The sequence below is a fragment of the Dermacentor silvarum genome, chromosome 7 (genome assembly GCF_013339745.2).
Source record: "Dermacentor silvarum isolate Dsil-2018 chromosome 7, BIME_Dsil_1.4, whole genome shotgun sequence".
Taxonomy (NCBI): domain Eukaryota; kingdom Metazoa; phylum Arthropoda; class Arachnida; order Ixodida; family Ixodidae; genus Dermacentor; species Dermacentor silvarum.
Genome location: NC_051160.1, coordinates 61,275,613 through 61,291,437, shown reverse-complemented (window position 1 = coordinate 61,291,437; position 15,825 = coordinate 61,275,613). Strand labels below are relative to the sequence as shown.

General features: G+C 45.7%; 1 protein-coding gene across 1 annotated transcript in view; it reads right to left on the bottom strand.

Moving 5' to 3' along the window:
* Positions 1-1,179: 1,179 nt before the first annotated feature.
* LOC119458105 (protein phosphatase 1A-like) overlaps positions 1,180-15,825 on the bottom strand; it is a 35,414-nt gene continuing 20,768 nt past the window's right edge. The window contains 8 exon segments of the mRNA XM_049670756.1: positions 1,180-1,719; positions 5,008-5,068; positions 8,032-8,134; positions 9,156-9,273; positions 13,420-13,641; positions 14,026-14,184; positions 14,186-14,374; positions 15,444-15,774. Coding sequence (XP_049526713.1) covers positions 1,666-1,719; positions 5,008-5,068; positions 8,032-8,134; positions 9,156-9,273; positions 13,420-13,641; positions 14,026-14,184; positions 14,186-14,374; positions 15,444-15,734 — 1,197 coding nt within the window. The 5' untranslated portion in view covers positions 15,735-15,774 and the 3' untranslated portion in view covers positions 1,180-1,665.

Sequence of the window (15,825 nt, the reverse complement as noted above, 5' to 3'; positions counted from 1 at the left end):
AGAAACGGCCAGCGAGCGATTTCACGCAATTGTTCATTTTTTCAACCAACACAACCATTTGCAACAGACTTGGTCACGCAACCTCCGCCAGTTGCCTGTGTGAATGCCACTATCTATAGTGATACGTTAGTCAGGAACGTGTCAGTATAAAGTACCAGTTATTAGCGAGCGCTCCGTCCTGCCTCGCTCCTTTTTCTGTCTTAATCTGCTCGCACTGCATGTGCTTACAACAACGCTTTGCAGTTGTTCTTGAAAGCAGTGTCTGCTGTGAAAAGCCTGCTCCTGCTGCAGCAAACAAGTTCAGAGTAGAATGATGATTTCCTGAGGTGTGTCAAGTTTTGTTTCTTCCTAATGTGCATCTAAAAGAGAATAAGCAAAATAGGAAAGAACACTTTTTTTTTTCTTCTTTTATTATTGTCCTTGTGCTTGTCTCCTGCTGAGCCGTGGCGAAATACCCGTCAACGCTGAGAAAAACCTAACAACGCCGAGATATAATAAGGATAAAGAAAAAAAAAAACACGGGGGAGGAGAGAGATAAACACGAAAGAAAAGTGGTGTAGGCATAAAATCACTACTCGACGAAAGCCTTAAAAAAAAAACTTAAAACGAGAAAGACAGGATTCAGCCCTGACATTTGGTTGCTCTCTTGCCACCAATTACGTGCAGCATGTGCACACACAACCAACACACACACAGTCACGCACGCCATCCCTAATCTTTGCATCCCTGCTGCACGTTTCTAAAGGAAAATTCAAGGAAGAAAAAAAAAAAAAAGGTCACCACGGCCCTCGTTCACGATTCCGGCGACGACAATAATATAATAATCATTGTAATGGCAATTGTAACAACGGTCATTGTACAACACTGGGGATGATGTGAAAATCGTGGAGACGATGGTACGCTAGGGTAGACGAAAAGGCAGCGGAGGGGAACATGTGCGAGGGGAACTGACGACGACGTAATGTGAAAAGAAGAATAAGAAAAAAGAAAGTGGGATGTGTTGCGCTAAGACGAACCTACGCGGCCCTTCTCTTCACTTTTTTTCTTGTGTGAGTGCGCCTGCGTTAGTTGACGGCACGCGTTGCGTCGCCTGTGGAGGGTGATTGAGTGAGTGAGAATGAATGAGAGTGATGTGCAGTCTGCGTGTTTGCATCTTACGAAGGGCAAAAAAAAAAAAAAAAAAAAAAAAAGCTTCTTCGCTGAAAACAGAAATCAAGGAAAAAACCTAAGACAGTAGAAGACTATGCAAAGTAAGGAAGGGAAAGGGGGGGGATGCTGATGTGTCAACATCTGCCACACACACGCACACACTACGCAAGTTGACACCGGTCAGTCAGCCAGTCGGTCGGTCGGCTAGCCGCCATTTCTCTCCCGACGACCACTCTGTGAAGGTGGCTTCTAAGTGCCGCCGCCGTCATCGATGGCCATCAACGAGTACCAGTCCGCGGCCAGGGAAAATCTTCCGACGTCTCTCCTGCTTTCCTTCAATTTGTTGCTGGCAGCCGTTCATGAGCGGTTGTTTGGTTATGGTCGCCATTGCCACCGAGCAGTCCCTGACGGTCGTAATCGGCAGCCACATTTTCACGGGGAAACAAAAAAAGTGATGCGGTGGAGGACGCTTCATAGCGACGCTCCGTTTTGTGTCGACGAAAGCATCCGCTCCTCTCAATGATTCGCCGCTTCCTCCACTTGTTCACAATCCTGTGAGTGGCTTTTCACCTGCCGAAACAAAAGAAAGAAAAGTTTCTAAAATACAACTTTTACTGTAGAGTTGGTGTCAAAAGCTTGTGAACTGCTGGATATGAGAAAGAGCTGAATATTTTCGCAGCATGGGCATGCAGCCAGATATCCGTACTTCAAGCCTGTACTTGTACATGCGGACAAAATAGTGTGATGCAGTCTTACTGGCTATGGTTGCACACTGCTTGGAAGTTCAACATTTTCTCAGATAAACATTTAATGGTGACTGTACACAGTCTGTGTCAAAAGTTTAAAGGCCACTCCACATGATACAGCAACTGTTTTTCAACCTGGCTGAGGCTCTTCTGCAGCGTTGCTTGCACATTTAAGGGTGGGACTGCCCAAAGTCATTTAGAAGCAATTTTTGGAGCAGTTTGGAGCAGAGTAAATTTCATTTTGAAGCAGTTTGGAGCAGGCCAATCTGAATTTTGGTGGAATAATGGAATATGGCAGCACAGTTTGAAACCACGATGAAACAGAGAAAAAAACTAACAAAAGCGCGTAGTAGATGCAGGCTTTGTAGCTATAGCGTACTAGAATATGGAAAAGTGGGTCGAGCGGCGGTACGGCTGTTTGTTTTCCTGTAAAGCCGAAAACATCGGTGGAACTACAATCGAACTATATATTTCCGAGCCAACGCTCATCATGATAGCAGAAAAAGTTCTGAAGTTATGCGGTCCAATCGACGCATTAATATAACTTCTTGGTCACCATATGTCACCGCACACCCAGAGAGTGGCCGTCAACCCTGGGTTAGGTTAAAGCTACGTAAAGCTATTCGAATCTGTCTTTATTGCGATATCAATTATATGGACACTCCAGGCACATTTCTGCCATCGTAGTCACCGTGATGTTCTATATAAAGTCCGGGGGCGATAAAATCGTCGCTGCGCACCGTATGCTATATGTGCGATTGAAAGCGTGCGAAGATGAGCCGACGATGGCAGCTGAGTCTCGCGCGCGCAAGGCACCGTGGGGAGAGGAAAGGGAGGGGGGGGTTCTCCAGCGGCTGCTGCGTATGGCACGGCAGCGCGGGCCCTATCTTGGAAGCGATCTGCGGTGGAGACAGAGTGCGAGTGCTCATAGCTTTGTGCGCGCTGTTTTCGCCGCTTAGCTCGACTTGAAGCTTGAGGCAGCACGAAGTTCAATTTACTCGCTGCTGCTGCTGCCGCGCTTCATCACTCTAGCGTTCAGACAGCCAGTTTTCTCGGCCATCGAGTGAGACGTGTTCATGTTTGATTGCGTTCGCGTGGCACCATGCTTGTTAATTTAGTTATTAAGCGAATGTTTACAAGCTTATACGGCCGATAAAACAGCTATCCTTACTTCGTATAGCTGTCTACTAATTTGCTATCGCAATCGATGCTTTGCCCTTCAGGACGAAACTGCGACTTTTCATTCCAATTCCGCTATTACTGCTTCGCGAGATGTCAAAATGTCTTGGGCCTCGCCAATGTGGGCATAAAAACAGATTGGAATATTTTTACGGTATACTGGTCCTGGCGACAGAGACGGCCGCCCACTGAACCCGCGACAGCGTGCGCCACCCTAATATCTAGTTCGCTCGCAGTGCCCTAAGCCTGCTTTTCGTTATATTGCGCCTCGGCTAGGGCACCGCGCCCCTCGTATTCTAGTACACTCTAAATACAGCTGCCCTGGCCGTTCTGACAGCAGTGACAACAGCCGAGAGTGGCTGCTTTGAAGTCGAACTCCTTTAGGAAGTATCGCGCTCCATTATCCCATGGGAGTTCACGGGTGCTACTGTGACAAAGGTATTAATGTCCCAGTGCTATGCTTTGGCCATGGGAGGCACCACAGTGGAAGGCACTGACCTGAGGTTTTTTTACATGCACCTAATTAAAGTACATAACTGTTTCTCTATTCAACAATCATCAGAATGCAGCCACATTGACCGGGATTCGAACCAGCGACCTCGTGCTTGGTGAGGAGAGTGCTGCAGTGCACAACTGTACCATACACTCACATGCCTTAAAGCCGCACACGCTGTCCAATGTCAGATTCACATCTTCCAATACTATTACAGCAAACAAGATGCAATAAGATTGGCTATGCACCAACTAACGTGGCACACCACATCGTAATAAATGTAACTTGACAGCTGAACAAAACGAAATTACCTGCTCCAGTCAGTCTTTCGCATGAGTACTACGTTAAAAATCAGCAGATATACCTGTCACTAAAGCTGGATTCACATGACTGAGAAAATTGTGATGAGCTTGCAGATCGCGTATCACGGCGTCAGACGTCACCTGCTCCCACGACCTGGTCACTTGGTCCACATAAAGGATTTACGATACAGCTGAATGCCTAAATTATATTGGAGATTTTCATCTACAAATATCAAAATACTGACGGTGCAATGCCTTACCCTGGCAATGACCATCTTGAATTTAAGTTGTTTGTTGAATTGAAATGCGTGCGAACAAAAACACAGTTCGCAGCATTAGCTGGGTGGCCACGAGTGAAAAAGCGGAATATAACAACACATTTGCGCTATAGCCCATGTTTTGGGGAGCAAGTAGGGTTAGTTCATCTGCTTCTCTGTTGTGTGAATGCTGGCCGCGAAGTGATCAAACGTACATCATAGGCCGTGTGATTGATTCTTCTGCAATGTAAATTCATTATAACAGGATTTATATAAACTCTGCTAGGCTTTGTCATATAGACTTAAAGTAGAACGTCATTCTCACTCCTTACATGAAGGCACGAATGGTAGTACCAGTTGCACGTGATTAAACTTTAGTCGCCAACATGTCTGGTAACAGCGTAGCGGAGATCTCCAGATTTATTCTGACCAACTGTTGACCTTTAACATGTACATAAATCTAAGTGCATGAGTGTTTTTTGCAATTTGCCCCCATGAAAATCCAGCAGCTAAGGCCAAGAATCGACCCCGTGACCAGTAGCAGAATATCAGATAAATATAGACACACGCAGATTGTTTTTTTTTCCAGTGACCATTTTCTCCCAGCTAACCACGGTTACAGTTATCTATTCGCAACACACTTGACCCCCATAGACCAGATTTTGATGACCGACAATAGTGCTCACCACTGCTGTGCTTTGGGTGTTACTTGTCTTTTTGGGTACAAGTTCGCCCAATAAAGAGTTAGATTGGCGACTAAGTTTCTTGCACTTGCTGCTTATTCAACGTTACTACAATGTGACATTATTAAAGAACAACCAGAAGTGACTGCTGGTGAACTCACCAGGACTGGCCCAATATAAAACAGAGGAATCACTTACCGACTCTGATGACGTGGACGGGGGTTTTAACTTGCTGTACACTTCCTCGATGAAACTCCTCCTAGAAACAGAAAAGGCAGGGGCTTGACTGCATGTTTCAAACTTAACAAGCCATCCCAGACAGAAATGCGCACGTGGCAGAGTCAACGCTCAGATTACGAAGTGTTAAGTTGCTGAACATTGACGATGCGCGTGACCCGTTTATTGGCCTCTGCACCAGCCATGCTATTCTGTACCATTAACTGCTTTGTGACATATGAATGGAAGGGATCACAGCCAACACAGCCTTTGCATGCTACCAACTGCATGTGTGCTCAGAATCTATGCTCGCAAACAATGCATTATGGCTATGTACACCACAGTCCATTTTTGACCCAGATACCTAATATTCCAGTTGTCACTGTAGTTCAGAGTAGATATGAAGGACTGGAGAAATGTTTCTCATTAATAGGCCTTTTCCTAATGCATTTTACCAAGCACATTATTATTATAAGGCCCAGTGAAGTTGAGTAAATGTTAAAGTTATGCTAAGTCAAAATTTAATTCTGTATTCCCTTTATGAGTGACTAATATTGTAGATATATTACTATAATGTGTATTTTGTGCAAGTCTGGCACTTCTTTCCATTAAATTTTGCATGGCCTATTTACTTTCATGAAGGCAGCCAGTGGCTGCAATTAAAGCGGCATAAACACTTTGCCTTCGGCATTTGACGCGATTTGGCAGCCTTTTCTTTTTTGCAGAAAATCATTGTAACTCTCTAAGGCATACAAAGCATTGGACCGGCACACGACAAACTTACCACATGACACAAATACCACTTTGCTTTTGAGGTGCATTAAACATGGGACCACATGTGCCAAAACTAAAAAAGTTCAATGCTTACAATGACTCGCAAACATTAAGCATACAGTAAAACTCCATTAACTCGAACTTACAAAAACTGAAAATTTTTTTTAGATGAGCGAAATTTCTGCATAAGCGAATTCTTGAAAATATAAGCCCCTGGCCCACGCATAGACCACCGAGACTTTCACGATAGACACCAGTAGCCGCTAAAATTCTCGCAAATGCTCGACGTACCAGGAGCGGTATGTTCACTTTTGCGAGATATTAAGTGACTCAGCACTTGACACGTCGGTGGGCATCTACGGGCATAAGCGATCCTTGCCCAGAGCCAAGCAAACACTGTTGCGCGTAGGCACCGATGTGTCCAAAGCCTAGTCATGCAAAATCTCGCGAAAGTGCTCGTATCCCCCCCAAAAAGTAATTGACTGAGCGTACCACCTCGGGGCCACAATTTTGTAGCCAAGCCTTTTGCTCTATTATATGCCACTCTTTCATCCACCGTTCTTGCCTGGCTTATCCAACTGATAATGCGGATGGAGCATCGCTATGACCACTGACGAAGTGCGATAAGAAAGGGCATCGCTACAAAATTGCAGCTCTGAACTTGTTTACTTAAGAAAATGCAAAAAATATATCAAACATTTGGCACAGCTAGTATAGAACGTAGCATTGCATGGTATCCGTATGAGGATCACGTAGTGCGTGCATTCACAACCATAGAAATGCAGAGCACAGTTAATAAGCAAGCTGCTGATGCTCTGCGCACCTATGAGCACACATGTTGCAGAGGTCACGTGTAACTTTTCGCACTTAACGCGCTTCACCAGGGGTAAGAGCGACACTCCGCCCGCATTATCGCAGCCGGGTGTGAACGGTGGATGCTAAGAGCAGCATAGACTGAAGCGGAATTTGCTACAAACTTGCGGTCCAGTCTCTTTTTTGACGATTTCGCAGCTGTGCACAAAGTATGGAAACCTTTGGGCAATGACTTTTTCCCAACACTTTCACAGTTGAGATTTCGAGATATCCAGAGTACAGTGCAAAAGCATTTAGAGATAAAAGGTGAAAAATACATGAAGTTGACATAAAGCCAGGTAAAAATTTCGACTTCACTGATATTTTGAGATATCCAAGTTGGATTTAACAGGGGCCTACTGTATCCCTTTATACTGCATGCTATACAGTGAACATAAGAATTGTGTTTTCTATGTCTTGCAGAAGAAATGTGAAATACTGAAAAGATTGTTCTAACAGCAATGCCAGACACTCACGTCAATTCCTCAGCTATGCCTTCACAGTAAAAAAGTTTGCCCGCTAGTGTGAGGAAGCCAAGCTGCACAGTGGCATAAACAATGAAATTTGCCAGGCAAATGTGGAAGGCAGAGTTGGTTTATCGAGTTTTTCATGCCAAGGTGGAGTTTAAAGCACGACCAAGTAACTTTGGCACATGAGAGCAGAACTTCCAAAATACAAAGGCTACGTTTAGGCGAAGCCATCGTGAAAGCGATGAATCCATGTGAAGTGACTCCATACCAAGACTTTTCCAGAACCCCTCCGATATGCCCGGCTCCCAGAACTTTGGTCGCATCCCCATTTCGAAGGTTCAAGATTTGCTTTACGTGTGCAATTTAAAATTTTATACATTATCGCAGATTGTCAGACATTCCAGAATTGCCAGCTGCGCCACTAAACAGTCTGGCCCACTCTTGAAAGGTAACACATTATTAGTATTCAGATCAACATAACTTGAACATATCATGAGCCTCATATGAGAAAAGTGTGATTTGATGCATCAGGCATACCTCTATCACTCAAAACAGTATCGGAATCAGCCCCAAAATGTTAATTTGGTGTTCCCTTCAACAGTGAACCATACTGCAGATAATTTCGGCATTATGCGAACATCTGTAAAAATACATTTTTTTTCAGTCAAGTAGCCAAAAATGCGAAGAATTTGGCAGAGTCTCGCTTGCAGTCATGTTGCTTTTATTCTAGTCTTTCCAAAATTCAGTGCATGCATGCAAGGAGCCAATTTCAAGAGTGGCAATACTGGTTACATAGCGTGAAGAAGGCAAGAACTGCAGAGAACTTTTGACAGCTGTTTGCTGTAATGAATGGAAGCAGAGTGTGCAGTTCAGAGGAGTTCAATCGGCTCTGGAAACTGCTTCTCCTTACTTGGCGAGAATTCCTCCACCGGGTGGGAGGCCGGGCAGGTCTTCCTCAGCAAGTGCCTGGATGATGTTGTTCAGTTCTGCGTCAGAGCCCTCTGAAACTATCTCTGAAATACAAAGAAAACAGTCAGACAAAATCCAGGCTGGTTAGTTAACATATTAGCTAAACATAAAAAAATTTACCAAGAATTGATTCCTCGAACCCGACACCTAGGGGAGGGGGGGGGATAGCACACATTTCTCTAACACATTCACTGCGACGTGTGCCAGCATGATTGCTCTGCACTTTGAAGGAAGTTTCAAAGGAGCACAACCCCTAGGCAACTCACCAATATGTCACGGCGCATGAGAGGAATATGACAAGCGTCCCATCGATGGGTTACAACGCACATGAACAGACTTAAAAAGGTGCTGCCACAGTGAACATGTTCCAGTTTTTTTCTTCCAAGTGGGTGCTGCTGAAGCAGCACACAAGCAGCAGAAAACTTAGAACAGCAGGTACTGACAGCAACGCAATGCTTTTAGATCACGTTTGACTTTATTCACAAACTTTGCCGCTGCTGATTTGACTTGCTTCAGGAACTTGTCTGTATAAACTTGCTTGAAGCAGGCACCCCTCTGGCTTCCTTTCACCAGCAGATTTCCAATGGAAGAAGATCAACGAGTGAACCGTTTTCACGAACAGAATTTTTAAACTTCACTCCACATTTGCAAAGTAGTACAGTGGACCCAAATTCATAAATACGGAAAACTTGCCAAAGTTGGCAAATATGCATGTGGTACAGCCACTCTCATGAGATGTGAAGTTCGCAAGCAGGAAAGGACTGTCAATGCTCCAATTAGTGCCCCACTAAACTACAGCTGCACTCGTCCAAATTTGCTGAAGACCTGTACTGACAGAAAAAATAACAAATAGTGATAATGAAAGAAAGGCCTCCATGAACTTGTCCTGAAAGACGTGGTCAATTAATCGACCCGCATGTCACTGCAGTGTGCACTGTGGAATCAAGAGTGGGAATGTGTGAGTTGGCGCATCGCCAGCTATTACAATCCGTATCCGCAAGTGCAGCAATATTAACAAGAATAAGCGTATGTCAATTTTGGCCAACAGTTGCTGTTGTCACTTGCCTGTGATCCTCTTCTCAATGAGCTGATTTAGTTCGCGGTCATGTTGCAGTGCCTCGTCACTCACTGATGGAGCACCGGGAAACAGCACAAGGACAATGCTCATGTTGTCCTTGCTCCCCTGCATGTCAAAATAGGACAGGCAAGGACACAGTAACTACAAAGTATACATAGGTTTAAAAAAAGAAAGGCTTGCAAAGTAAATAGGCATACAGTCGACTTGTTAATTCGACCCTGGCGGGACCGACGAAATGCATAGAATTGTCCGGCGGGTCAAATTGAACAAGACGCAGAAAAAAACGCCACAACACACCGCCGATTCATTAGGCAGTATTTGACCGATTCTAACAAGCCCCCAAATCAAATGTGTGGTCACTTTTTATGTGTTCAAAGTAAAGAACTAATGTAGAAATGACATTAAAGCTTCTAAACAAAGTACAAATCTAACATACAACCAACTTTTACTAAGAAAAGTGAGCAACAACCCAATGGCAACCGATTACCTAAAGTCAGCTTCACCGCAATACAGCGGTGTTGTGCGGTAAAGCACGCATAAGCCATAGACGCGGTTTTGATTTCGTTTCTGACTGCACCGTACAGGCAATGTTCGGCCCATTTTTTTTAGATGCGAAGCAGCTTATGGTGGGGCTTTGTCCGTCCTGCGTCCCGTGGCGTCCCACACCCCCACAGCGCATGCGCTTCCCTCCCCCTCTCTCCTCTTCTACTACCCCCCCTTTCTCTACTCTAGGAATCCTCTACAGTACGGAGCGGCGCCCGCGTGCCACACCCCCACAGCGCATGCGCATCCCCCCCCTTTCTCTCCTCTAGGAATCCGGAGCGGCGCGCACGACAGGTGGTGCGGACAGCTGCATACTCCGCTGGGGGCGCCACGGTAGTTCCGCAGTATGAAAATGACGGAGCATGTGCGCCTCATTCTCTCTCCTGTGCAGCGTCGCGATGAGCGCTTGGGCCGCTGCCGCGCAACCATCTCCCGCTCAAGCTAACCATCTCCCCGCTGCTTCACATCCACACATGATTCCCTTTTGCAGGAGATGGAGTAATTTTTTTTAAAAGAGGAAAATGTCACATTTGAATCAAGTAAATATCGCAAACAGAAAATGTGAGCCACCATTATTACTTAACAACGTTCCTAGGGCAGGCAGAAAACAGGCATTTTCGACAGAAGATGACAAGTGTTCAATGCATTCACTGTCCCCTAAGCTCCACCGAGACATGCTGCCACTAAAGGGGTGGCTATTCGGGTCACCATACACCAGTGCACATGTGCCGACTAGTCAAGTTTGAATTATCCGGCAAAGGCCAATTTTAGGATCGAAATAACAGTTTGGGCCCGTAGACATGCATAAGTGCCGGCTAGGACCTTCAGTCGGGATCGAATTAACCGAAGTCGAATTAACTGAAGTCTGCTGTATTAGTGTATACCACCAATATCTCCTAGAATGGCTTTGTTTTCCTTTCTTTACTAAAATACTTCTGTCTGTATACATGCAATAAGCAGAGAACTCCGCGCTTATATGCACTGCCCGAAGCCTAAGCTGTTAAGATAGGAACGAAAGGCATTTGCACAGAATGTTACATTACTACAGCAGCTAGGTTAAAATGTCTCTACTGGCTAAACTGGTAGCTTGTTTGCACTTATCACATTCCCTTCCACGCCTATTCCCCTCGATAGCCCGTTATCGATGGTTGAAAATTTGTATTTTGCCGCTTTTGCCGGTTATTCAGGAACTATTCAGTTTAGCTTTTCTTTTTCCACCGTGCGGGATATTTAAAGTGCCTCCGGAGAAGGGGATGGTCGGCGCAATGAGCGCTCGTAGTTCTCAAAAGAGCATCAACGCCATGCACTGCTCATCCATGGCAACGTTACCTTTCTAACGATTCTGATGCAACTGCGCGCGAGTTTTTGGACTTTCGAAACAGCACTGACATGGAAGACAACTTCGGTTCGCCAGATTTCAGCACGGAGTTTCACTTTCCCTCCTAACCATTTCAAAGCTGCCGTGCACTGATATAAAGATATCCTATGTGTTCTAAAAACACATCCTTCGGTCTCATCAGTTTGCCGGTGGCCGCGCAGGTAGTAGAGTTTTGCGACAGATATATAGAAATTCCTTACATTGAAAATGCATATTCTGATTTTTTATTAAAGTTTTGTTTGTGCAAAGCAACAATGACATTTTTATATAACTTTTATTTTTTTCATGAAATTTGTGTTTACACATTTCTTTTCTAATTCTTTTTAATAAACACGGTGTTTGGGACTAGTGCCATCAGAAAGATAATTCCTTTCTCTACAATTTGATTCTATATACTTTGGTATGACGCATGCTCTTTTGATAGGAAAAATCATTTATTAGACTACCCAAGAACTGCTGCTCTTCCTGCGGGCAGGAAAGTTAAAATTTTCACAAAGGCAGACATTAATAATGCACTTCCATGCACGAATGGAATACTTGCTCTCTCTTTTTTCATGAAATAAACCAGAAGTGTCACATGCCACCTGTGGCGATGGTGGACCAAGACAGTTATTTTCCCATGAAAGGAATAGTAAGACCTGTACATGGCAAGGTATTAGTTTAGTCTTTCCTAATGTGCAATTTTCCACGCGCAGTCTTCTGAAGTCACAGTTAATTTGACATCGCACGGCCGCACTATACATGATGTGATGCCAGGGATGACAAAAAGCCTAGGAAATTGGCTTGACAAATGTCTGTGGCCCCCTAAGAAGCAACAAATAAAGTTTTAAACATTCACGATTACATAGATAATAAATACAAATCAATACACACCTTCCTTCTTTAGCAGAAGCGTTACACAATTTCTAACAACACAAAGAAAGACACTGTATAATACGTTGCACAATCGAAAGGCAAAGGCCAGAACAACCTGTGCAGCGCATACCCAGTAGATTTCAATCACATTACATTTTGACAAGAAACGAATACAGTAGATCCTTGTTCATATGTTCTAGAAAAAAATGTTGAGAAAGAACATACTAACTTGGAAAATGCACAAACCGAAGTCACAAAAAATTTGACAGACTGAACCTAGTTGAAATCTATGTAATGCGAAGTGTTGTGGAAGTCGTTGCGCCACGAGATGCTGACATGTGGTGCCGAGTGGCAAGTCCCGTATGGCCTGAGAAGCGCAGTGTCATTTTTGCGGCTTCTGCATGCTTACGTTTGCAATCCTCGAATTCGGCCTGGATCAGCAGCTGCTTTGGGTGAGGCATTTTGGCGAAAAGTTTTGACGTGCCCACTTGGCGAAGTTCGTTGCAGCACAAGATACCAACAGAGCTGGTAGGACCGGAATGGCACGCTGTATCGTTTTCCTATTGCGTAGTGTTTTAAGACGGTGACGAAAAACCAACACGAAATTAAGCTGGTGGGCTATGTGGAAATGAAATGTCGCCAGAGCGAAACATAACGCTCAGTTTGTGCCACTTGCAGCAGGGAACAGTGGCGCGTTCGGGTTATCGCCTATTAATACTATGCAGTACGCTTTGAACGGCAGTATGCCAGACGCGCGCCAGACGTGCTGTGAAACATAAGTGAAGATGCTTATCACAATATAGTTGATGGCGACAGTTGTCAATGCGACGTGTGACAACTTGCGAGGAGATTTGCTGGTATCAGAAGAGGAGCCAGTGCATGCTGCCATTTTCATGTGATACACTCGGGCAAGCACTGCAGGAAAGCCGCGGTGGCGGGTGCCTACTTTTATCGAGCGTGCCTTGTGTCTTTGTTCACACGAGATGTAGCGGTTGAAAAACGTACCATATGATCACAGTTTCGCGATGTACTGAACATTCCTGGGAATGTATTGACCGGTAAAAAAGCAGCATAACTGTATTGAATAATTTTTTGTGCTCTCTATCACATCGTTGGCGCTGGGAAGTCATGTGAAACGCGATCATATCAACAATGTTCCACTGTAAGCGAGTTCAGAAGTGATAGCAGTGTGTGTCGTAATATTTCAGTACTATAGTTAGAATAGTAAAGTATACTCATAGAGGTCCTTGAACATTCTGTAGACAAGTGAACGAGCCCTTGATGGTAATGTTCTGAGAAGCACTGACATAATGCCTGTCTAAGGTGTATCAAGGCTATTTATTATGGAATTTGATACTCCCAGGCTTGAATGCCTTTTCAGGAAATGGCTTTGACAACAAAAGCTGACATCCAGGCTATAAATGCCTTTTGAGGAAGAGAAGCCAGGACAAAAAGAGCCTCGGCACAAGACGTACCCGGTAGAGGCAGATGTCAATGACGGCAGCGCAGAGCTCTTCAAGGTTGTGAGAGATGCAGAGCTGGTGGTGAACAAAGTGGCAGAGCTCCTCATTGCTCATCACGTCCCAGATGCCGTCGCACGCAAGCACCAGGAACTCATCTGACGATGTGTCCCGTGCCTGCACCGTCACTTCGGGCTCGGGTGACACCAACTGTTCGCAGGGACCCCTTCCGGCCACCTGCGTGTTGCACAAGGTCTCTGGTTGTGACACGAGGGATATCAGAGTTACAGCTTGATTGCATACATTTGTCATTTGTGAAATAGCCGACGACAATGTGTTACAAGTGTTCTGCGTGGACGTGAGCAGAAAAGTGGCGCCTTTTCGTGACAGTGAGTTCGACCAGAGCATACAAAACTATGGCTATGTTGAACCCCGTGTGCTTGCCATAGCCGTGAGATGGCGCCACTGTTTCGTTGTAGCGGATCCGGAATTTTTTTATTGGAAATGCCTGCTTCAGTTTTATTGCAAACAACACTGCAAATAATGCCCACAAAAAACATGGCATGAAACTGAACCCAATGAAAAAATGCTACCTCAATGAGGATGAAAACGAGGACCCACCTGTTTGTACTCAAAGTCTCCCAAGGCTCGCGAGACCGCCAAGGAGCCGTTGACCCGCTGGATCATAACAGACCCGCCAGCCCGCTGGATGCGCTCCTTCTCCCCGGGATTGATTGGCTTGTGGTCGCGGGTCGTGAAGGCCGGCTGGCCAGCTCCGGCACAGGAGGGCGCGCGAGTCGCCGCAGTTGGCGAAGTAGACGTGGCTGGGCGAGATGAGGGCACAGACGGCCGTCGAGCCGCTCTTGTCCTCCCCCGAGGCCACCTCGGGCAAAGCGCGCATCTGGTCGTCGAGGCAGAGAAAGCCACGACGGATGCCCGTGGCCACCCGCTCCGCCAGCTCCTCCCCGCCCTCGGGGACCCACAGGAAAGCACAACGAAGATGACTTGGTAAGAAACTCGTCTAGTACCAACAAAATATTGCTCATCAGTCTAGCATGGCTGCCAAATTTAAATATTTTTTTTTTATATACTGTTGTGTTGGACAACAATAACTTTACTGCTTTCGTTTTTTTTTTTACATTTGCCCAGTTAACTGCAAGACTAACTTCAAGAGATACAAATACAAATGCTGGCCCGTTTTTCTAGAGGCCAGTTTTTCTAGCGCCAGACCTCTCACACAAGCTTGAATCTTTATTATATAATCAGCCTACAGCATGCAAATATGTTTCTTGTTTACCTTTAATTATGTGTGCAACTTTCAGGCACTGACTTATTCGTTAGTACTAATTGGCAATGAACCATCAGCTGAGGCCATTCTACAGGGCCCTTACACTTCCTGTCAAGGATGCCAAGCCCAATGGATGCCCCGTGAATTTCTGAGCAATGGGGGTTTGAATTCACAGCTGCGAGCAAAGTCTAGGAAGGAGAATTTGCCTATCCCCTTCATGTGCAGTGTGCACAACTGTGCCCGCCAAGACAGTGCACTAAGCGGCCTGATGTAGCAGCATGCCAGACAACCGAGTGAGCTGTAGTGAGTGCCAAAACGTCAAGATGTCTTCCTCTCGCGTGACCTTCTGCATCACGACATGTAAACCTCCTGAGAAACGAGACTGAAGCTGATTGTAGAAAACCTATCACTTCAAGGCTTGCAAGTATTTTTTTTTCTAGTGTTTCAAGGTTGAAGACCTTCATTTTAAGCAAATGGTGAAACATCAAAAATGTCATGTCAGCACTTCTTTTAATGGCACGCGTCAAGTGCAATGCAAGCTGCCTGTCTAATCATATTGAAAATCGCAGATTGTCAACATATCTGAAGCCAATAGGGATACTATTTTGCCATATCGTCAATTTACCATCTTTCCATCCCTGATTGTCTATCAGGGTGGCTAAGCCATCTCCGACTGGCTCAAGACATCAACATGGCTGAGTTTGATGACATGGCAGAGTTGAGCACTGACCCTGCTGCTGCTTACACTCACCTCGCCAATGTCTGAGGTGGAGGCCACGGTCTGGGCAAACTCATCCGTCTGGATGATGGCGTCCAGCAGGTTCTGGGCGCAGTGGGCTGACACGCGGGCACCTGCGTGCCCGTCGAAGACTGCGAAGAAGCTCCAGCGGTCGAGGCCACAGGGCAGGCCCACCATGGCGCAGTGGGCGTCCTCCATCTCGACGCGCCAGCCCTGCATGCTGGCCAGCGCGTATCGCAGCCCATTGCCTTGGCCACCCTCGGTGTGCTTCTCCACCTTGGGCTTGTCCAGGAAGGCACCCATCCTTCCGCTGGTGAAGAGCCGCCGCTTGGACGACGGGCCCCTGCACATGAGGGGAGGGCACGAGCGAGTTACTATTGTGACAGGCATGTTG